This window comes from Sporobolomyces koalae (assembly GCF_050403365.1).
Source record: "Sporobolomyces koalae JCM15063 DNA, S_koalae_JCM15063T_v1_ctg3, whole genome shotgun sequence".
Lineage (NCBI taxonomy): Eukaryota > Fungi > Basidiomycota > Microbotryomycetes > Sporidiobolales > Sporidiobolaceae > Sporobolomyces > Sporobolomyces koalae.
In genome coordinates, this window is record NW_027481768.1 from 318870 (window position 1) to 339592 (window position 20723).

The window sequence follows — 20723 nt, forward strand, 5'->3', positions numbered from 1 at the left end:
GCGTGTCGCGGCGCGAGCGGATATTTGCGCCGCAGCTGTCATCACTCAACTTCCTCAATTTCTACTCAGCACGAGCGTCTTGCGATGCCCCGCTCGAACGTCGTGCAGTCCAGTAACTCCGGTGGGAGGAGTTCTGCAACAAGCCGGGTCGATCATCGCCCCATGACTCGATCGTACACTCAGGCCCATAAAGCAACCACGTCCGACTCGGAGAGACAGGATGGCGACGACAACACCGGCATCCATGACGATGACGACGGCGAGCTCTTCGAGTACGAGAGCGACCTTGAAAGCGACGAGGCCGGTATGATGAGCGAGGACGGTCAGGACGAAGCGGGCGCCCAAGAGGAAGTCCTGAGCGATGAGGAACAAGATGAGGGCACGCCTCAGGCGCCTCCTGAGGTTCCAGATGTCGCTCGCAAGGGCAAATCGACATCGAGGCGTCAGTTTGCTACGGATTTATCCGCCATTAGCCTGCGCTTTGCCACGGATTCCCTTGTACAAGGTAACTCATCTTTCGGCTTTGACTTTGCATGGTCGTCCCCCATGCTCGGCATTGCCTGATCACAAATTACTTCATACAGGCTTGCAACGCGACGACGCTGAAGACGTTGTGCGATTCACGCTTCGCCTCTCTTCAGGGAATCTCAAAATCTCGCTCATGTTCCCAGAATTAAGCGGCTACCCGTCCAGTCACGACGTCATGTGCTTTTCCGAAAACGAGAGCCTCGAACCAAGGATCGAATCAGTTCTGTCGGAGGTTTCGCGATTGCCAGTGCGCGGTGATGGTTCCTTGAATGGGATTATCGACTATCTCGTCCATCGTCTCGTTCAAAATGAACCCTGTCCATTCGCTGACAAGCAACCCGAAGAGGAGAACACGGACGAAGAGTTCGAGTACGACGATGACCACCTGCTCGCCATCGACCACGTCGGCAATGGTCTGAGCGATCAGGTCAAAGCAGCGCTGAAGCGGTGCGCTCTTGAGTATTTTTCAGGTCTGGATCCTACTGAGCTCGCGATCATAGTGACTTCTGCGAAATCGTCTCCGAAGGATACCGTCCTGGTTTCACAAGGCTGTCCGAGCTTGATCTCGTCGTTTCGGTTTCCAAGAAGGGGAGCTTCGCTGTGGCAATCTGAACCGGACATACAGCTCACTATGGCTCGCGATACAGGTCAGCACGCTCGGAGTGCCCATGCGTGCCCTCGAGGCGTGGGACCCAAAACTTGTAACCGGCAAAGTGGTCTACCTCGTACTGCTCATCAACTTTGGATCGCAATATCCCGTCGACATCGACAACCTCTCGCGCGGGCAGATCAATTTCAAGGTCGGAATCTGCTCTCAGTACAAACCATCCCGGAAAGCCATCGCTACTGCTTTCCGCTCGCACGTTGCGAATCCCTACACAGGTGGGCGAATTCTCCAAGTACCCAGCAGATGTATATTGATATAAGCTTGTGGGTATGTTGCAGACGATTTCGAGGCGATTTCGATTTCCGGTCCATTGTCAACGTTGTTCTGTGACAAGTTCACAGAAATTCTCCACACTCGCCGCAGGAACGTCAACATCGGATGGGCAGCTGCAGAGAACCACTGCCTTTCTCCAGACAAGGCTCTGACCCCGCTAGACGAGAAAGATGCTCGTGAAGCGGACAAAGCAGAGAAGAGCATTGCCGATTCAAGCAAGGTATGTGAACGAAGTCTCCTGCTCGAAATGACCACTACGAATCGAGCGCATCCAACATGGAGTACAGCTTCCGCGAGATCCAATGGAGTCGTCAGTATGCAACAATTATCCGCTTCTCGCCTTTGCCTACCTCGTCCGGCGTTTCATTCTCTGTCCGCGCTTCTGTCTGATTTGCTACAAGTACTTTCGTGCCTGTCCATCCCCTCCACATTTTTGATCGTTTTGCCGACTCGCTCCATGTGACAGGCGCTGCGATCAAGTCATCATCTCGCTCAAACCGTTCGTTTGCGAATCCCAGCTCTGCCTCTTCCAGCTCATCAATCTCGGTCTCGGCCCTTCCCTCGAGCACGAGATCTGCAGCAACACCGCTGCGATCGATCTGCTCGTCCAGCTCGCCTACGTCGCGGCGAAAGAGGGCAGCTGGAAGGGCGATCTGTTGCCTCAAGGTCTCTCTCTCCAAGTCCCTAGACGGGGTGGCAGCATATGGAAGTATGGGGATCCCGTCGTCGACTTTGACGCCAATCCTTTCCCGGATGGACTTGCTGCGCTCATAGACACGCTTCCGCCCATCGAACAAATGAAGTCTTGGCTACTCGGGGACGACCTCTCGGCGGAGGAAAAGTTTACGAACCGCAATCGCAAGCTTTCTGACATGCACAGGGATTCCGTCTCGCCCTCCGCCTGGAGCCTTTTACGCTTCATTGTGGTATCCAACACGTCGTACCTCAAACTGATCGAGGACGAAGATGAAATGATCCAAGGACTGCCGAAGGAATACCGTCAATTCCGCTTTGTCGCCGGGAGTCCCGCCAAGGAACATCTCCTCGCAGAGAACGTCAAGTCGGCCCAAGCGCGCAACCCGAGAGCGATGACCTACCCTACCTTGTTCGCCTGGCATGGCTCGAGCGTCAAAAACTTTCACTGCATGTGAGCGACAATACAACCTTGGTAAGCATCACGGGGAACAGCTAATGAGGTTGCGAGCAGTCTTCGCGAAGGTTTACACTTCAAGACGACTGTCAACGGCCGAGCTTACGGACATGGATGCTACTTTGCTCTCCAAGGCGAGGTTTCCTTCGGCACATATGCGGTACCAAACATGACTATCTGGAAGAATGCCGAATTCCCGATCGACAAGCTAGCAGCACTGGCAGAGATTGTTAACGTGCCTCAGGAATTTGTGTCAGTCCAAGTGTCACCGTCCAATCGACTCCGTCTAACCGATTAAATGTGCAATTACAGTTCCAACAAGCCATACCTTGTGGTCGACAAGGTGGATTGGATTCAGTGTCGATACCTCATCGTTCAACGGTCCCGTCCTCCCGCCGAATCGACCGATGCAGTGGTTACGACCGATGCAAGCGATACCGCGCACGAACTTCCGACCTCTCAGCTTCCTCAAACTCTGCCGCTCGATCCAAACTTCCGCATCACGCTGAACAACAAGGTGATCAACATTCCCGATGTGGTCTACAAGCTCGAAAGACTCGCCTCCAAGGTTGACAATGCCGACAACGAGCTCAACGCATCCGATTCAGAGCTGCTCAACTTTGAGGTTGGCTCGACGAGTACCGATAGTGGCAACTCGAGAAAGAGTTTCAAACGATACGGATCGAGTAGTTTGTCTTCCTCTTCTCCATCGAGGAAAGTGAGCAAGAAGGAACCCGAATTGTTCGTACCGTGCGACGACACGAGACTCGGGTTCGTCAAGCTCCTACCCCCTCCTCCGAATCCGAGTCGGACCGCGATGATTACGATTGGGAAGGAGCTGCGAGCGATGCTCGAGCAGCAGAAGCAGGAAGGACCCGTTCAAGCAGGATTCTACTTTGATCCCGTACGTAGGCGTTCTCGAAAGACTCGTTCGTCGATTTGAGCGTACGAGCTGAGCTGGGGTTTTTTACAGGAACGCTCGAACGACAACATGTTTACTTGGGTACTCGAAGTTCCGGTTGGCAGTTTTGACCAGGATCTTCCAATCGTCAAGGACATGAAGATGCACAAAATCACCTCTCTGTTGTTCGAGATCCGATTCGGAGAGAGGCAAGTCACTAGCTTTTGTCCGTCTCTTGTTTTTTTTACCTAGCTGGGGAAATTGACACATCTAGGATGAAAACAGTTTCCCCTTCTCTCCACCCTTCTTTCGAGTCGTGCACCCTCGCTTCCTGCCGTTCACGCAGGGCGGAGGCGGACACGTGACGGGAGGAGGTTCGATCTGCATGGACCTCCTCACGAGTGATGGATGGCTCTCGTCGTACTCGATCTCGGCGGTCCTGTTGCAGATTCGAATGGCAATTTCCAACTTGGACCCTCGACCGGCTCGACTCGCGTCGAATTGGAACGAGCCGTACTCGATCGAAGAAGCCGTCGTCGGGTTCAAACGTGCTGCTGCCACTCATGGATGGAAAGTTCCTCAAGAACTCGAAACAATTGTCAGGATGGTATGAAAACCGATTGATTGATCCTGAACTGTCGACGAATGATCCTTCGACCACGCTTGTTTTCCCTCTGAATCATCGTAATGTTTTGCTTTTCCCCCTTTGTTTTTTGTACTCTTTCCACGCAAAAGTCTCCCGTTTGTTTTCTCTCGAATTCTTTCGTACTCGAGTGAGAGAGAGAGAGACAGACAGACAGAGGAAATGTGTTGTTACAAGTTGGAACGACAAAGCAAGAGAATACTGCCGCTTTTTGAGACCAAAAGCAGAGACGAAACTGTACAAAAATCGCTCCTGTCCTGTGACCGCCCCCGAACGAACAGACACGGACAAGAATGAGGGAAAAAGAAAAAAAAAAAAGAGAAAAACTAGGCGTTGAGGATCCGTTGACCGATCTTGTCTCGCACTGTCGAGAATGCCTGTCGAGCGCGCGGGATATCAGCCAAAGTGATCCGAGATGGTCGGCAACTGGAAGAGGGCTCACCTGCATGATGGTTTGTTCGTTGAGAGTAATGTCGGACAGTTGTACTCCAGCGTCGGGTTTTGGTCTTGACACTCTCGATGCGATCGCGACCGAGTCGGTCTCGAGGATAATTCTGTCACGAAGAGATTTACAAAAGTGAGCACGACAGCGATCCCACTATCGAGAAAGGGTCGGTAACGAACCCATTGTCGATCGTTTCGTCGAGTGCGAGGACGACGACGTCGAGGTTCTCGAGGATCGATCGTTTCTCTACTTGGTGGCGGAGGAGCATCGCGACGGCGTCGTAGAAGGCGGCGAGGACGGATTGGAGCATGATTTCGTTCTCTTGCTGCGGCGCGACGAGGTAGAAGGTCAAGTCGAGGGACGACTTGTACAGCACTAGATGATTGTCGTACAAGAGAATGTCGCCTGATAAAACCATGCTAGAGTGAGCAGAGTCGAGCGCGGAGAGGGAGAGAGGAGCGAGAGACGTGCCATTCAGTTTGCGCGTCTTCTCCCACAGACCCGTCTCGAACGCGCGCTGTTCCTTGAGGGAAGCGTACGGCTGCGACGAGTGAGTGGCAGGTGCGATCGCCTTGGGGTCCGGGTGCAAAGGTTGGTAGTACTTGGCGACGAGCCGGTTCGAGTCCGAGTCGAGCAGCAGCACCGCCGTGATCTGGTTCAGCGTGAGATTCTGTCCACCACGCGACCTGGTCAGCACACGCGAGCAAAGGTGCATTCCCCGAGATCAACTTGCCATGATTGCGGATGATGAGGTGGAGAGAATCAGCCAGCGCGCGTCGTCGAATTTCAGTTGCCGTCTCATCTCTCGCGAGCCCATTCTCATCAGCAAGTACACCGAGAGCACCCGCGGGGCATGAGTACAGATCCCCACTCGCGGGACGATCCTCACCCTCGCGCTCGAACACAAACCGCGTCTCGACTGCCTGCGCCTGCGCCTTCGCTCCCGCCTAGACCGCTTCCTAGGTCCGCCCTGTTTGTGCCCCGCCGCAAGGAACTTACCCGGGCGAAACCGAGAGCCGAAGATGCTCAGCCATCCGAAGCCGTCACGAGCAACTATCGACCGAAAGCGCCGCCTTCAATCATGACCGCATCCGCATCCGACTCGCCTCGTCCTGCCACCTGGCGAGCTCACTCGGAACAACGTCGTGCACCGACTGGGCCAGCGACGTACCGAGATCGTCGACCGCCCGTGCCCACAACCGCGGGAGGATGGAGCAGCTCAGGATCACGACCCTACGATTCCGGTCCTGGCAAAGGCAAAGAACCTCCGAGGTGGTACGCGCGCACCCCGAACCCAGCCCGCTTCCCCTTGGCGAGACCGACCCCGGTACCGGTCCCGATCAACCCCGACGCCAAGATCTACGTTTCCCAACTCCCGCAGACCGTCACCGAACAGGAATTGAGAACCGTCTTCAAACCCTATGGCGACATGTGCGTCTCCGATCTGAACCTACCTTCTGTCAAGCTGGACCCTCTGACCCTCGTTGTTTTGCACAGAGAGAGTATCAGGCTGAGACCTCAGAACGGGTTTGCGTTCGCCCACATTGCGTACGCCCACCGCCAGTCGGCATCTGATGCGATCGCCAACCTCAACACGAAACCGTTCCCATCAGAGACCGGAGTCGGCTCGTCGCGGCCGCTCCGGGTCGAATACGCGATTCCGCCCCAACAATCCCGCCTGCATCCGAGCCATCCAGTCACGACCGAGGCACCCGTCCTCGAATCTGAACCTGCGAGGCAACAGCGGTTGTTCAGAGAGCGCGACACTCCCGAGTTGAGCCAAGGACAGAGGATCAAGTCAGAATTCGACAGCCCAGTTCAGACTCCTCGTCGCCCTCGCTCGACTTCGCCTCGCTGGACTCCACCTGCAACCACGCCACTGCGCCCACAATTTCCAACCTTCCTCACACCGCCCGAACTCTCTTGCAACGACATGCTCTTTCCCCCACTTCGACTCGGCACTCTCGCATCGACCTCGACTTCGACCCCACGTGTCAACCAGAACGAGCTGCCTCGATACGTCCTGTCGTACCGCTTCTCGCGACGGATCGTTACCGATTGGGCGAGATTGTCTCCACGCGATGACGATATCGCAAGTTGGCTCGCATCCGCCATGTCTACTTCATCTGCCGGATCAAATTCTGGGATGGCGCTGCTACGAGACTCGATTCAGATCAAATCAGCCCGCCAACCCAGCGAGGACATCTTGACGTTCATGGTTGAAGTGCCTCCAGACACGCTGAAACGCTCCGGAAGGGATGACAATTTGTCACAAGAGGAAGCAGTCGTGTACACGAGGCAGATGGAAAAGCTTACACAGCAGTTGCAGGCGCAACTCGAGGAAGGGAAGCGTCGAGAAAGACAGAGTCCACAGCTCGACGATTCTCGGATACCCGAGATTACAGGCGAGATGCGACATGGTGCGCAACCAGACGGCACGTTTATCGAAAAGATCCCGCTTCCAGAAGCCTTGCTCGGAACGGGACCCGATCAGTTGCGGCAACAGACGCTCCTGAGGGTCGAAGAAGTCAAGAAGCGGAGTCTCGAGGGCAAAGTCGTACTTGGGAGCTCGTGAGTTTTGAATTTTACGCCACGTTTCATTTCCTCTTCTCACCTTGAGTGGCTCTCGCTCCCTTACAGTATCGAAGGCAATTATATTTCGATCAACTACTTTATCGACGAACCTGATCCTCCCGCTGCAAGACCTCCCAATGAATCTACCCCGACAAATCCAAACGAAGACGTTCCAATGGCAGACGAGGATGATGTCAAACCTGTAATTGCGCGCAATCTCGAATCCAGCAGTGAGACCGCCGAAGAACCCAGTTTCCTGTCACCACCGACACGCTTCCCTTTGGCGGCGATCAAGAACAGTCGTGCGGACAGTGTCGAAACCTATCAAGCCGTGTCCGCCTTCATGAACGAGTGTGTCTTTCACCCTTCTCATGCGTCGCGCGCCCAAAAAACTGACTCGCCTAAACAGATACTTTCGTCGCTTCGATTCCGCGAGGAGTACGCTCGAAGAGTTTTACACTCAGAACGCTTTCTTCTCGCTCAAGATCGACACGACCGCTCCTCGTCGGCTCACCTCGCCCATCACGCTCTTCTCTCGCACTTGGTTCCAGTCTGCAAACAAATTCGCCTCGACCCCGATCGCGGTCGTGAATGCGATTCGACGCCTTCCAGCCGGCTCACACAACCTCGATACGGTTCTGTTCGATGCAAGCGCGATTCCCGAATTTCATCTCAGGAAACGAGGCAAGACTCCGATCCTCTTGCACATTGTTGGCGATTTCGAAGAGTTTCCGGAAAAAGTCGTGCGCAGGTTTGAAAGGACTATGGTCTTGGTTCCTCGTGCGAATGGATCCGAGTCAGAGGCGGGATCGGGATCGGGAGAATTTATCGTTCATTCGGATCAAATGCTCGTTGGACATCACGCTGGAACTCGCGCGACGGATCTCGAAGTGACGGACCCACCGTTCAGTCCCCGACCTGTGCTCGCTCCCTCCGTCAAAGCCCCTCCGACGATCTCGCGAGCTGAGGATCGACCAGACTCGGCCCTCAACGAGCCACCGTTTTCCCCACCACCGTCTCATCGTCGACATGTCGATCCTGAACGTGCGCCTGTCAGCAACAACAAACGCCCTCGCTCTCTGTCCCAAACCTCGACTGCCCCTGGTCATGCGCGCCAGCCGTCTTCGAACACATCTCGGCATCGAGCGGCATCGTCTAGCTACCGACAGTCGGAATCTGAAACTCTCGTCCTGTCCGACACGGACTCTGCCGCCTCGAACCCTGCCATGCCGCACGAAGGTTCAAACATGTCTGAGCGAGGCAACCAAGAGGACGAAGGCGAGGTTTCACTCTCACCCGAGGCGATTCGACCTACCAAACGTCTCTATCGTTCGACCGAGCATGAGAATGGCAGTTCGAACACTCGGCAATCAAAGGAGAGCAGTCACGACAGCTCTTCCTCTGAATCGACCATGATGGAAGAACTGCGCCCGAACGGTGCTCGACCCCGTCCTTCAACAACAACATCGTCAACCGTCGTCGGTAGTCAGACCGTTAGAGTTTCACCTCCGAGCGCCCATTCTACTGCAGCTCGAGACCTGCAGGTCCTCCCTGAACAGCTCCAAAAGTATATCGCTGAGCAGGTCGCGATGGCAGTCCAGGAGAAATTGCGAGATGCAGGTACCGCCCCTATCGTACCAGGCAAAGATGGAGCATCATCGCAAAAGAACGGCAAGAGTCGGGTTGGAACCGACGACCAGGCTTCCAAAGAGAAGAAGAAGAAAGTCAAGGACAGGAAGGACAAATTCGTAAACGGATTGGGTACGGGACTCTCGTCGAAAGACAGTAGGATCGTCATCTCGGGCGTCAGCACATCGATCTTGCATGGTGAGGGAATGCAAAAGGGTTCACTCTGAGCAAAGAAAATCTCGTTGTAACTAACGAAGCTCGTTTTTCCCCCTCAGGTTTCGATGGTCGATCCAACAAGCTTCGTGGGATGGTTCAGACAGCTGCCGATCCTGCATCGTTCCTTTCAGTTTCGTTCTTGGGAGACATCGCCGAATGGTCCTTGCCACCTCCCGACTCGGGCAGAGTCTCAACCATCACGAAACTGTACGCATCGAACCAGGATCGCAATCGAGTCGATGATTTCAGCTACAACCAGGCCAAGGATACCCTCCTGGTAGGGTATCTCGGAGCCAAAGATGGCAAAGAGCTCGCCTCGCCTCCGAACCAAGTCGTACTATACAAGCGAAACGTTTCCGCGGTGAGCCCTTCTTGCCCTTCTCGCACACTTGCCATACGAGTGCATTCTGATAGCTGACGTTTTTGGAACTCGATTGACAAAGACGGAGACCAAGCTTGTCGAGACGAGATTGACGGATGCTCCTCATGTCAACGGCGGAGTCACGGCAATCATGGCACTTCCAAACAAGGTATCGACCGGTCGGTTGCGCTTCGTGACAGGTGGAGAAGACAAGAAGTGAGTTACGCTGCAGAACTCATGGTCTTTCGTTCGGTACTGACTGTCTCGCTCGTGGTTACGTAGGTTGTATCTCTGGACTCGACAGCGCTCAACCCAGGCTGTCAAGCTTGACAAATTTCGAACGGAACATACTTCAATGATAACGGGCTTGGCGTATCTCGAAGCGAGAGACGAGCTAGTCTCGGGAGGGAAAGACCGCAGAGTGAGTCGAGAATATGAAACCCTGAACGTCGGAGGCGAGCGGTTGAGCTGAACTTAGTCCTCGTTTCGCGACAGGTGGTTACGTACGATCTCGAGACGAGGCTGTCTACATGGCAGGCGACCCTCGCATCGGCCGTGATGAGCGTAGCGGCTGTGTCAGTACAATATAATTTCGCTTCTGAACGAGGCTGGCTTCCAAAACTGACCCTCAAAAGCTTGTTCAAAATCGCTCAGGACCTGCGACCCGAACCTCATCCTCTCACGCCTCGCCACTCCGAGCGAACAATTCCTCCTTCATGATCGTCGAGTCGACCCAACCTCGCCCCCAGTTTTCACCTTTGGCTATGACCTCGCTCCTCATCGATCTTTGAACGGAACTCTTCAACCGACCAACATGGGTCGGTACCTCCGAGGCGATCAAAAGGATACCGTCGTGGTTTTCCCAGACTATGACCAAGGAGTGAAAATGTGGGACCTGCGCCACCTGAAGAACGAGATCGTCAAGAAGCAAGACCTGGCGGGACTCGGACGGAGTAAAGTCGTACAAGCTAGCTTCAGGAATCGCAGCGAACTGTGCCTCATGGAGCTGAGCCATTTCAGTCGACTCTCGATCAAAGGCTGAATTACCGGGATCAGTCATAGCTTTTTTTCTTTTTATCATGTTGTACGGCACTCGAGCTGTCCTACTCCTGGTATGAGATCAGGAAGACGCATTCGCAATCAATATCTTGCATTCACCCACAGACCGTCTTTGAGAAGCTGAAAGCGCGTCCTAGAGAACATGAGACGTCGCGGCGCGAGCGAAAAAACATGTCGATGCGCGATTCGCGAATCGCACGCGCGGCCGACGACGAACTTCGCGCGCGCTGGTCTCTCGGATCCCTCTCAGCCCAGCCACTTGGTATCACTCGACATGTCCAACAAGACGACACCGACTCGCTTCGCGAATGACCTCACGAACGTAGACTGGTCGCCTTCGATCTCGTCCTCGGCGTCTCGCGCGTCCAAACTCTCCACTCGCACCTCGTATCGCCAGACAAGCCTTGCCGACTCGTTCTTCCGATCGAGCTCGCCTACAAGCGCTGCCCATGCTGTATCAGCTTCAACACCCGCAACTTCAGTGCTCGACGCGACTTGCGCTTCGTCTTCTCCCTGCGGCAAAGACATCGATGGCGATCTCGAGATGGAACTCGCCGAACAGGGCGAAGACTACGACGAAGCAGAAGAAGTAGAACCTCGAGCTGTGAAACGGCGGAGGAACGCATCAGCATCGCCTCAACGCGAACGAGACGCCTTCACCTGGCAGAGTGCCGCTCAGCTCGCGAGCTTCAGTCCCACAACCAGCACGCACAAACGGCGTGTAGAGAGCAGCTTCGTGCAGTCAGGGAGTCAAATGAGCACTTCGAGCGCGATGCGACGACGCGACCTTGGTTATCATTCAACTTCGGCGCACTGTCAGTTTCCGACTTGACAGCATTTCTCGTTGGCTAAGTCCCGCATACTGACTCTGCATTGCTCTTGAGCTTGGTGCAGTGTCGACTCGTCCATACTTGCGCACCCTGGTCTCGAGCAACGAGGAGCATGTCGCACGGATCCCTTCGATCCAAGCCACTCGCGACTTTGCACCGCCTTTTGCTCTCGCGTTCTCTCATGGTCCGTCCCTCAAGCCACAGGACAACGTACATGCTACGCTGGCGACTGACGCTTTCTTCAATCTGACAGCGGCGAAAGCTGGGCGGAAACAAGTAGTGGCAATCGCCGATGAAGAAGGCACGATCAGCCTGATTGCGGGCAAAAAGAGCGAATGGTATACCGGTGAGCTGCATTTGAGTGCTGTGCACCGTGTCCTTGTTCTAATCCGAGATCGACGCTCGTGTAGGTCCAAACCGGGAATCTTTTCAAGCGCACTCCAACGCTATTTTCGATCTTGCTTGGAGTCAAGACGATCAGACCATTGTGAGCAGTACTCACGAGTAGCTCGATTGCAAACGTGCTGATCTCGACTGTACGACAACAGGCAACCGCGAGCGGTGACCAGACAGTGCGGTTGCACGACGTTGAAACCAAGGCATGCGTTGGTGTCTTGAGTGGACATCTGTGTACAGTCAAGAACGTCAGTTGGGACCCTTTCAATCCTCGTAAGCATAATCCCGATCAGGTTCCACATGCCGCCCAAGCTCCTCGCGCCTAATGCGACATTCTCGCCTGCTCAGATATGCTCTCGACTGCCTCGCGAGACGGCTCGATTCGTGTTTGGGATCGACGCGTCCGAGGGTACACGTACACCGGACCGGAAGAGAGCGCTGTTGGTACTGTCAATCAGATCAAGAACGCCCACGGTACGAAAGGAAAGGCTGCTAAAGGGGTGAGCGTGAACATTTGTCATGAAGGAGAACTGTCAGCTGATAGCTCTCGTGTCTTCGTCATGGGTAGCGTTCGGCGACCCGCAGTGTCACTGCCGTCAATTATCTTTTGCACCAGGACAATCTACTTGCATCGGCTGGATCGGCAGACAGGTCAGTTTCAATCGCTCCGACACTTCTTCGCGGTTGCATGATCTGACCCGCAACGTTGAAATCAGCGTTGTCAAGATTTGGGATCTCCGCCGCTCTCACAGCCGTCGCATCAACCCTGCATTCTACGAAACGAATGAAGACTCGGTCGAAGCCGCGGCGTCTGCTCGCCCGCACGGCATTGCGAGCATGCAACTCGCTCCCGACGGACGCAGGCTCTACGCACTTTCGACTGATTCCCAGTGAGCTCGGTGTCCCATCATCTACCACGCCAAAGCTTCCAGCAACTCACGCTCATAATCATGACAACAGGATTTGCGCATACGATCCGCTGAACTTGACGCATCCTGCACCGCTTCGAACTTTCGCCACCGCATCTTGTTCCGCTGCGTCATTCTACGTGCGATGCGCAGTTTCGCCCGATTCTCGGTCGCTCGCCTGCGGAAGCGCCGACGGCAGTCTCTACCTTTGGGACATTGAAGGATCCGGGCAAGACGCGGTACGGGTCAGAGGGCACGAGAAGGAAGTCAGCGGGCTCGATTGGACTTTTGACGGCGTGAGTACCCAAGATCGACTGTTTCTCTGATCGGGGCTCGAGCGGAGCTAATTCGGCCAGCTATCTCTCGAAATTTGACCAGCTCGCGACATGTTCTGACGACCTACTCGTACGGCGCTGGAGCTTCGACATGGACGTAGCTCGCCGTCGATCCAGTCGAACGAGCGGCAACCCACTCGAGGACGCGGAGAACCGCCGGTTGGTGGACCGGTGGAGTGGAGAAGTGACCACTGTCTGAACTGATCCCCGCCTAAAAAGACTTTCTCTACGTCGCACCCGCATTCCTTTTTTGCATACCCTTTTTGTTTTCTCGATACCATTCGAATCCTGCAAATTTTTCGTTCCCGCCAATCGGCGGTTCAGGTATCTCCCAGCACTGTCGTAAGAGAAAGAAAGTTCGCGCAGATGAGGGCCCCCAGGATGTCCCTGGATAAACGCTTCTTCCCGCTCGGGCGTGTTTGCAGTCAATCGCGCTGTACTGCGCTCCTTTGCTGCATGAGAAGGAAGAGGAGGCGTCGCAAGTTGACAGGAGCGGACGGTAACGGGAACGCACGAGCTCAGGAAGCCTGATGGCCGGCCATTTGCTTTCTCATTACAGTTGATTCGCATTTTTCAGGTCTATGCGTCATCGCCGGCTCCTTTGTCCGGGTCCGGCGGAGCAGTCCTGCGGCACGTACTGTGCTGTACAGTATTGTACTGTACGACATTTGAGGGGGCGGAGAATGGCATCGGCGAACTCGCGCGACTTTGGGTGGCCCCAGACGAGTTTGATCGAGGCACGTATCACGCTACGGCCTCGTCTCCGGGTTCCCCGAAATCAGGCTCCAGATCAATCGTTGTTGAACATCCCGGCTTTGTACGCAGCTTGGTCAGGAGTCGAGCGGGTCGTAATTGCCCTCGATCGAAAGAGCCTTACTGCCTCGATGTACAAGCCCAGCAGAGAGGAGAGGCGAGCGTAATCTTCGAGTCAGGAACGGATTTCTGATCATGCGATAAATGTTTTAATCCGCTCGCGAGAGAAGCGATTGTCGAGTGCGTCCTTTGGCGAGTATCCCGCGGGTCCGCCCTGTTGACACGCTCCAGTGGCACGCATAGCTACTTTTGTCTACGGAATTGGAACTCGTTTGGGTTTGAGAGAGGAGATTGCAATTCCCTGCCGCGCCTGCATACGCTGTCAATTGCAACCCGATTTCCCGCTCATCTTCCCCGACTCGCCCGACTTTGCACGTTTTTATTTCCCGCCTTGCATTGGTCGCCAAAACACTCGCCTACAGCCACACTATCCTAGAAAGGGTACGCTGCCGACTCGAGCGCCTCGCAGCGCCCTTCTCACGCGCGTCGCCGGCTGATTAGAGGCTCCTATCTGCGCGACAGCTTTCCGCGCCCGATCCGACGTCCGCCCGTTGATGAGTCTCGCACCGCCGCCGTCTGACGAGGTAGACTTCAGCGCGTTCGTGGTGGACGAGTCGCTCTTCCTGGACGACTCGCCGTTGCCGTCTCACTGCACCGCGGGTAAATTAGCCCTCGCCCTCCTCGCCGCAGCCTGCCCAGAGGCGATCTCCTGACTCTCTTCGTGCGCACCTGTAGCTCCAGGGAGTACCCCTACTGCATCAGCCTCTTCAGCAGGCTCGCCCGCGCCGTTCTCCCCTCTTCCCCATCTGCCCGAGTCCGCCATCACGTCCGCGTCGACATCGCCGCCATTCGCGTCCGCAGAGTTCCCCAAGAGCAGCAAACCAATGGACTCGTTGCCTGATGACTTTGCGCAGATCGCGGCCAGCCTGCAAGCCAACCTCGACCAGCAGCCCTCCCCCGCCTTGTTTGCCGGTTCCGCGCCTTCCACCGCGCTCCCCCTGACCATCGGCACCTCTCTGCCTCCCTACCTGCAGTCTCTCCAATCCACCCATTATCCGGCACATCTGCCGCTCGACTTGATCAATGCGGCCAACCTCGCATCATCTTCGTCCCTCCCAGCCACACCGCATTTTGGCCAGTCTGGCGCTTCCTCGCCGAATGTAATCCCGACCATGTACGGCTCCATGCCCTCGACTCCGTATCCTGGATTGAATTCGTTCGGCACCATGTCGAACACTGCGGGCCTTGATCCGGGCCTTTACGCGTTGCATGCGAGCCTCGAAGCACAAGCGCGCCTCGCTGCCACCACGTCCATGTCGGCACCTGGAACTCCGTCTGGCTTTGACCTCCTGCAGCGCCCATCGCCCCAGTCGAGCTCACTGGCGGGATCCGCTTCAACAACCGCAGCCTCGCCGGTACACCGAAATTCGGCTCGACCCGCGTCCAAGCGTAGCGTCAGCAGCTCGTACATCAAGGCAGCTATGGGAGTACCTGGAACGAGCGCGCCGCACCAGCGAGCGCAAACGCAACCTACGCAGTCCGGATCCCCTCTCGCTTCTCCCGCATTGCTGTCGAACGGATTCGATACAGCTGGAGCTTTCAATATGGCTCCAGTATCCAGTCATCAACGACCTCTCCCTCCGCTTCCGAGACGTCAGCCTCAAAGTGCGAATTCGGCAGCCCCGAGAACTCCCGCACAGGTTCCGTATTCAAACGTGAACGCCGATGCTACCGCCTCGCTTCCGCCAAGCGCGATCCATACACCTTCGATTTCGCGGGCTCAATCACCCCGACAACCCTTCCCGCCCGTCGATTACGACTTCTCGTCACTCGAGCATGATCTCGACCGCTTCACTTCGTCGGGTGGGTTCGCAAGTGCGGCAGCAGCGGCAATGGCTTCCGTCGGACCCGCAGCTCGGCGAGGTCACCAAGGTGTGGATGCGTACGGAGTAGGAGGGTACGGAGGAAGTCCGGTTCCAAAATTCGCAGAAGCGTTGCCAAGCCCAAAGCTCGTGGCGGATGTTCTCGGACGTGAACACGTCTTTCAGCAGTCACCCAACGGTGCGACTTTATCCAACCAACCTAGTCCTCGACTTGCAACAGGCAGTTCCCCCGCAAGCGCGAATCAAGGAATCGCCACAAACCTTGGAAGCTTCCCGTCCTTCGAAGGAGGAGCGGGCAAGCCGAGTCCGGGGAATTCGGCGTCCCCAGCAGGATCGACCATCATTGACGAGGAATCGGCAGAGATGCTGTCTCAGAAAGACCCGATCGCTGCCCAAGTCTGGCGCATGTTTCACAAGGCCAAGAACACGATGCCAAACGGAGCGAGGATGGAAAACTTGACGTGGAGGTTGATGAGCATGACTTTGAGGAAACGAAGGGAGGAAAGCGCAAATTCGGGAAGCTCTAGCGGTGTGCCAGGCGAAACGGCGAACCAATCGAGCCCCGGAACGGAGGACGCTTCATTGAGGAGAGCGATGGAGGCGGCAATAGAAGAAGAGTGGGAGGAGAAGGAAGTGGTCGAGGAAGGTCGTGATGTTGTGCAGCCGCTAGCCGGAGGTCGAGGCAGGACTAATCAGACAAGGGGACGAAGGGAACGAATCGATCACTCTCAGGAAGTCGAGCGCGGCCGAACAAGAGGAACCAAGAACGGTACTGCTAGCAAGAGCGCGAGTCCCGAGGCTGTAGCTGCAGTCGAAGCGTGAGTCCATCATCCAGTCCTCTACTTTGCTTCGCACGCTCTTACTCACACAACACCCCATTCTGATACAGTGCTGAAGCGATGGATTGGCGAGCGTTATCAAAATCCCGTTCTCGCTCGCGAGCTCCCGATATGATGGACTGGCGAGCTCAATCGCGCTCGAGGTCGCGCGCCCCCGAGCTACGCACCTCGATTGCTCAGCCAACAGTCGATTCGACACCCGCAACCGCAAACTTCTCCCGTTTCTCCGGCGACAACGGGATCTCGTCAGCTTCAACAAGCGAGATGCCGCCGCCGCCTCTTCCTTCGTCCACGACCACCTCGTCGAGCTCGGCAAATGCTTCACGTCCTGTGATCGAGCCCTTGACGATTCCGAGTCTCCCCGAGAACGATCCCAGCGCGCTCGCCGAGTTGGCTTCCTCGCTTGGACTGTCGCCACAAGATCAAGCCGAGTTGTTCGGCTCCGCTTCCGCTCGTCTAAGTCAGCACGGCCTGCTGGATCTTCAATCACAGTCCGGAGGACTCGTTTCCCCACCTACCGCTGATACTAGCCGATTGACCTCCCCGGGGCCGCTATCGCCACCTTCTAATACTTTCGCATTCCCGGGCAGCAACGGCGGTGTCGATCCCAACCTTGCCGCGATCGAGTCAGCGCTGAACCAGCTCATCAACTTGCAGAGCCTCGCATCGTCTCCCGCTTCGGCTGCTTCGCCTCAATCGCCAGACGCTGTGACACAAGCGATCAAGTCACCTAGCACTACGTTTGCACCTTCACCCCTCGTGAATTCTACCGAGCTTCCAAGCGCGCATAGTCGCCGAGCGAGTGGGACGAGCAGTCAGGCTCAGAAACAACTACAACAGCTCATGACGGTGCGTTTTTCCTGCTTCAATTCTCCCAATGAACTCCTTCTCTGAACCCGGTTCGTTATAGAAAAATGGCTCTCCCGCCTCTTCGACAGCTCCGCTTTCCCGTCGCGTGTCGAGTTCGACGACGAGTGCGTATGGCAACGCTGCGGCACTTGCTTCCTCGACTCGACCATTCGCGTTCGGCCCCGCTCCAATCCCGGCTTCAGCATCAGGAATCAGCCTCGGCCGACCCACAAATGTCCCGCAGGAAAATTCCCAGCCGACCAGTCCCTTCCTCGAACATTCAAGTTTCGGCTTTGCGACGTCCGCACCTTCGCAACCTCAATATCTGGGGTCGCCGAATCCGCCGTTGTTCACAGAAGGAACCGACACGACTCACCTCCTGTATGACTACTTCAACTCGCAGCAAAACAACTCGCAGCACAACACATCTTCCTACCAATCGTTCATGACGGGTAGCGATTTCGGATCTCTGCCGGTTCCGACCCATGTCGATCCCAGTCAGTTGTTGCACCCTGTCGAGACGCCCTATGGCTCGGCAGGCTCGTCATGGGACACGCATGGTCTATCCTATGCTGAATCGCCAAACGGGATCGGGAGCGAAGCGCTTCCGAGCCCTCCCACTACCTCGTCGGTTCAGTCTTCCAAGTCTCGTCTGTCGATCGCTTCTGCGGGAGGTCGGTCATCGAGTACCTCGAATCTCTCGACGCTGTCGTCTTCTCTCCCGTCGTCAAGCAGCAAGACGAAATCAGCGCCGACATCGCGAGCGCATTCTCGCTCGAATACCATCTCGGTTCAGCCTCCGATCCACGAAGGCAAGCCGCTCGACTTGAGTCGTGCAGTCGGCGACGGCGTTGCTGCCAGCGATAGCAAGAAAGAAGACTCCAAAGATGACGGACTCACCAGATGTCTCAATTGCTCGACCACTGTGCGCTCTCCTCTTCTTGCTTTCGAAGAAAATACCGGTCATTATTCTGACTCAAGTCTCGTTGTGCAGAACACGCCTCTGTGGCGACGCGATGCTGATGGCAAGCCACTCTGCAACGCTTGCGGCCTCTTCCGAAACTTGCACGGCGTCGACCGTCCTGCCGGGTTGAACACTGGCGTAATCAAGGTGAGACTCCTCCTGAGGCCTTTCATTGACTTGGCGCTCATCTGTCTCTGAGTTGCTCTTTTGTAGCGCCGCAACCGCAATCGAGGCCCCAAAGAACCCGGCACGAAGAAGGCGACCAAGACTGGTCCTGCTCGGCGCAATAGCATCCATGCAGCTGGCACCCAGCAAGCCATCTCGACGCCGAGTGGAAGCAGTCGCAAAGAACGTTCAGGAGCGAGCGCGCCGTATCCAAATGCGGCTCAACGTGCACAGCAAGAGTAGTGTACTATTTTTCTTCCTATCTGTTTCCCGAATTTCCCCCCAAGTTTCGTACCAGCAATTCTGCATTCCCCTCAACCTACTAATGTGTATTTGTTCCGTCATGTCCATGCTTCGTGTATTCTTGGTTTCTCTCGGCTGTTAGAGTCTTCTTGGGGCCAGCTTGCTAGACGATGAGTTTTTTCGTGTTTCCGATTTCAAGATGTTGGAAATTTGTTCAGCTTTTCGTCGTCCATTGTCTACGTCGATTCGCGGGAGAGGACCCTTTTGCACAACATCTAGAACGCGACCTCGTGTCCGTACCGGCGTTCCACTGCTTTCTCGACAATCGCGCGAGTAATGGCAACATCCATTGCTCCGACTCCGACACATTTGAAGAGACTCTTCGCTTCAGGCGAGCCCTTGAGCCTTTTCAATGCGACGCGTGTGGGTTCATGATCGGTTCGAAGGCTGCCACTCTCGTCGCAGAGACTTCCAATCTCGATGAGTTTGTCCGCGGTGATACCAGATGCAATAAGTTCGCCAGCTTCATGCAGACACGCCTCTTTTGAATCGACGAGGATGGTAGGGATTCTTTCGGATGACCCGAGGGAGTCGGGACTGATCAGAGCCGGGGGAAACTCGAACATGGTCGGCTTGTACGAGCCGATCGCGTTGATGTGTACGCCGGGTTTGAGGTCAATCGTGGAGAAGAGCGGAGCAGTCGAAGGGACACAACTGCAGCAAAGTTGGAGGGGGTCAGGTTCGGTTTGACAGATGCGTATGTAGAACTCGGCGATACGAACCAGCAAATGATGTCGGCATGCCTAACGGCTTCGGGACCCTCGCTGGTCAAGATCAGAGAGGTCTCTACTCGCATGATCTCCGAGTGGGACCTGAAACTTGCTTCGAGAAGCACAGCCGAGCGAGAGGCACGAGACCTGACGACAAACTGCACGCTCTCAATCGACGGGAACAATTGGAGGATGAGCACTGCCACAGAGAGCTGAGGCATGTCAGTGCGCAGCAGTCAATAGGCAACGAGGAAAGACTCACGGGCGTGACACATGGCTTGGGTCCCCGACCCGAACACAACGAGCCGCCTTGAATTGGGGTTTGCGAGGATCTTGCTCGCCAAGGCCGAAGCCGCCCTGCACGAGACCAGGCCTCAGAGATACACTCTCGCGATGAGGTGTGAAGAGACGCGCAATGTACGCAGTTCGAAGACCGGTCAAGTCCGACGCATTGACGATCGCACGGACCCTGCCCGTCGATTCATCCAGGAGCAGCGTCGTCGCGGGCAGTCCTTGCCCGTCGTGGCCAGGTTTTGGACTCGATACGATTTTGACTGACGTCGCGGGACCCTGCAGAAAGCATTGAGCGATCAGAGCCGAAAAACCAGCTTCGCGAGGTGCACGTTATCAACGAACTTGGCTCGGCGTGGTCAAGCGCGCTGGCATGTAAAGCGTGTGGTGTGAAGCACTTTCGGTCGCTATCCGCTGGGATAATAGAAACTTGAGCAAGCGATCACTCGGAGAGACATACGCCGGTCTCGATGGGGCGGACTAACCTGCGGGTTCTGTACATCCATCGGGTCGACGGTCGGAGTGGACACGACGCTCATGGCTGCGCCCACCATCTCGCACTGGTCAGAGAAACATTAGCCGGCCTGCATCAGTCTGACGTGGAGCGCGGCGAAGTGGGGAAGCATTCGAGACGCACGAGCGCAGTGGCCGAGATCTCGCGAGTGACTCTTTCGACATCACTGGCGGATAGTACCAAGATCGACATGGTAGAAGATAAGATGAGCGTCAAGAGAGCGAGACAAAGTTGCGGCACGTGTCAGTGCGCGCGTGCGTGGTTCATCGGCCACGCTGTGTACTTTGGTTCCGGCTCACTCGACCTCGAATCTCGCAACTCGACCAGCCAGGCCAACAAGCAGTGATTGCTCTCAGCCTGCGTGCGCCTCGCTCGACTAAGCCGCGTCTCGAATGTGAGTCGCGTGCAGCTCGAACGACGTTCATCTCTCGTCGCGACTGACTCGCGCTCGACGCGTCTGCCAGGTCTTCGTTCCTC

General features: G+C 55.8%; 6 protein-coding genes across 6 annotated transcripts; 4 read left to right on the forward strand and 2 right to left on the reverse strand.

Annotated features, from left to right (window-relative positions):
* Positions 1 to 162: 162 nt before the first annotated feature.
* Positions 163 to 4132, forward strand: JCM15063_005038 (uncharacterized protein; the record flags this gene model as incomplete). The annotated part of the gene is made up of 11 exons (XM_076676141.1): positions 163 to 505; positions 585 to 975; positions 1029 to 1128; positions 1176 to 1410; positions 1474 to 1688; positions 1756 to 1868; positions 1935 to 2615; positions 2676 to 2870; positions 2931 to 3522; positions 3592 to 3728; positions 3805 to 4132. 11 exons carry the CDS (start codon positions 163 to 165, stop codon positions 4130 to 4132), a joined length of 3330 nt encoding a protein of 1109 aa, XP_076536679.1.
* Positions 4133 to 4488: 356 nt separating this feature from the next.
* RET3 (coatomer subunit zeta) lies at positions 4489 to 5322 on the reverse strand (the record flags this gene model as incomplete). Its single annotated transcript, XM_076676142.1, has 4 exons — positions 4489 to 4539; positions 4605 to 4716; positions 4787 to 5012; positions 5079 to 5322. The coding sequence occupies 4 exons, from the start codon at positions 5320 to 5322 to the stop codon at positions 4489 to 4491; spliced, it is 633 nt and encodes a 210-aa protein (XP_076536680.1).
* Positions 5323 to 5460: 138 nt separating this feature from the next.
* JCM15063_005040 (uncharacterized protein) lies at positions 5461 to 10429 on the forward strand (the record flags this gene model as incomplete). The annotated part of the gene is made up of 9 exons (XM_076676143.1): positions 5461 to 6038; positions 6105 to 7178; positions 7248 to 7532; positions 7591 to 9008; positions 9086 to 9387; positions 9470 to 9603; positions 9670 to 9808; positions 9883 to 9962; positions 10042 to 10429. The coding sequence occupies 9 exons, from the start codon at positions 5461 to 5463 to the stop codon at positions 10427 to 10429; spliced, it is 4398 nt and encodes a 1465-aa protein (XP_076536681.1).
* A 291-nt stretch (positions 10430 to 10720) lies between these two features.
* On the forward strand, positions 10721 to 13114 carry JCM15063_005041 (WD40 repeat domain-containing protein; the record flags this gene model as incomplete). Its single annotated transcript, XM_076676144.1, has 10 exons — positions 10721 to 11261; positions 11341 to 11460; positions 11530 to 11622; positions 11687 to 11763; positions 11825 to 11945; positions 12021 to 12172; positions 12241 to 12323; positions 12389 to 12562; positions 12633 to 12876; positions 12959 to 13114. The coding sequence occupies 10 exons, from the start codon at positions 10721 to 10723 to the stop codon at positions 13112 to 13114; spliced, it is 1761 nt and encodes a 586-aa protein (XP_076536682.1).
* Positions 13115 to 14282: 1168 nt separating this feature from the next.
* On the forward strand, positions 14283 to 18671 carry JCM15063_005042 (GATA-type transcription factor; the record flags this gene model as incomplete). The annotated part of the gene is made up of 6 exons (XM_076676145.1): positions 14283 to 14388; positions 14464 to 16429; positions 16501 to 17299; positions 17361 to 18224; positions 18294 to 18410; positions 18477 to 18671. 6 exons carry the CDS (start codon positions 14283 to 14285, stop codon positions 18669 to 18671), a joined length of 4047 nt encoding a protein of 1348 aa, XP_076536683.1.
* A 275-nt stretch (positions 18672 to 18946) lies between these two features.
* Positions 18947 to 20438, reverse strand: JCM15063_005043 (uncharacterized protein; the record flags this gene model as incomplete). The annotated part of the gene is made up of 7 exons (XM_076676146.1): positions 18947 to 19385; positions 19454 to 19640; positions 19704 to 19798; positions 19863 to 20011; positions 20078 to 20146; positions 20218 to 20292; positions 20370 to 20438. 7 exons carry the CDS (start codon positions 20436 to 20438, stop codon positions 18947 to 18949), a joined length of 1083 nt encoding a protein of 360 aa, XP_076536684.1.
* Between the last annotated feature and the right edge of the window lie 285 nt (positions 20439 to 20723).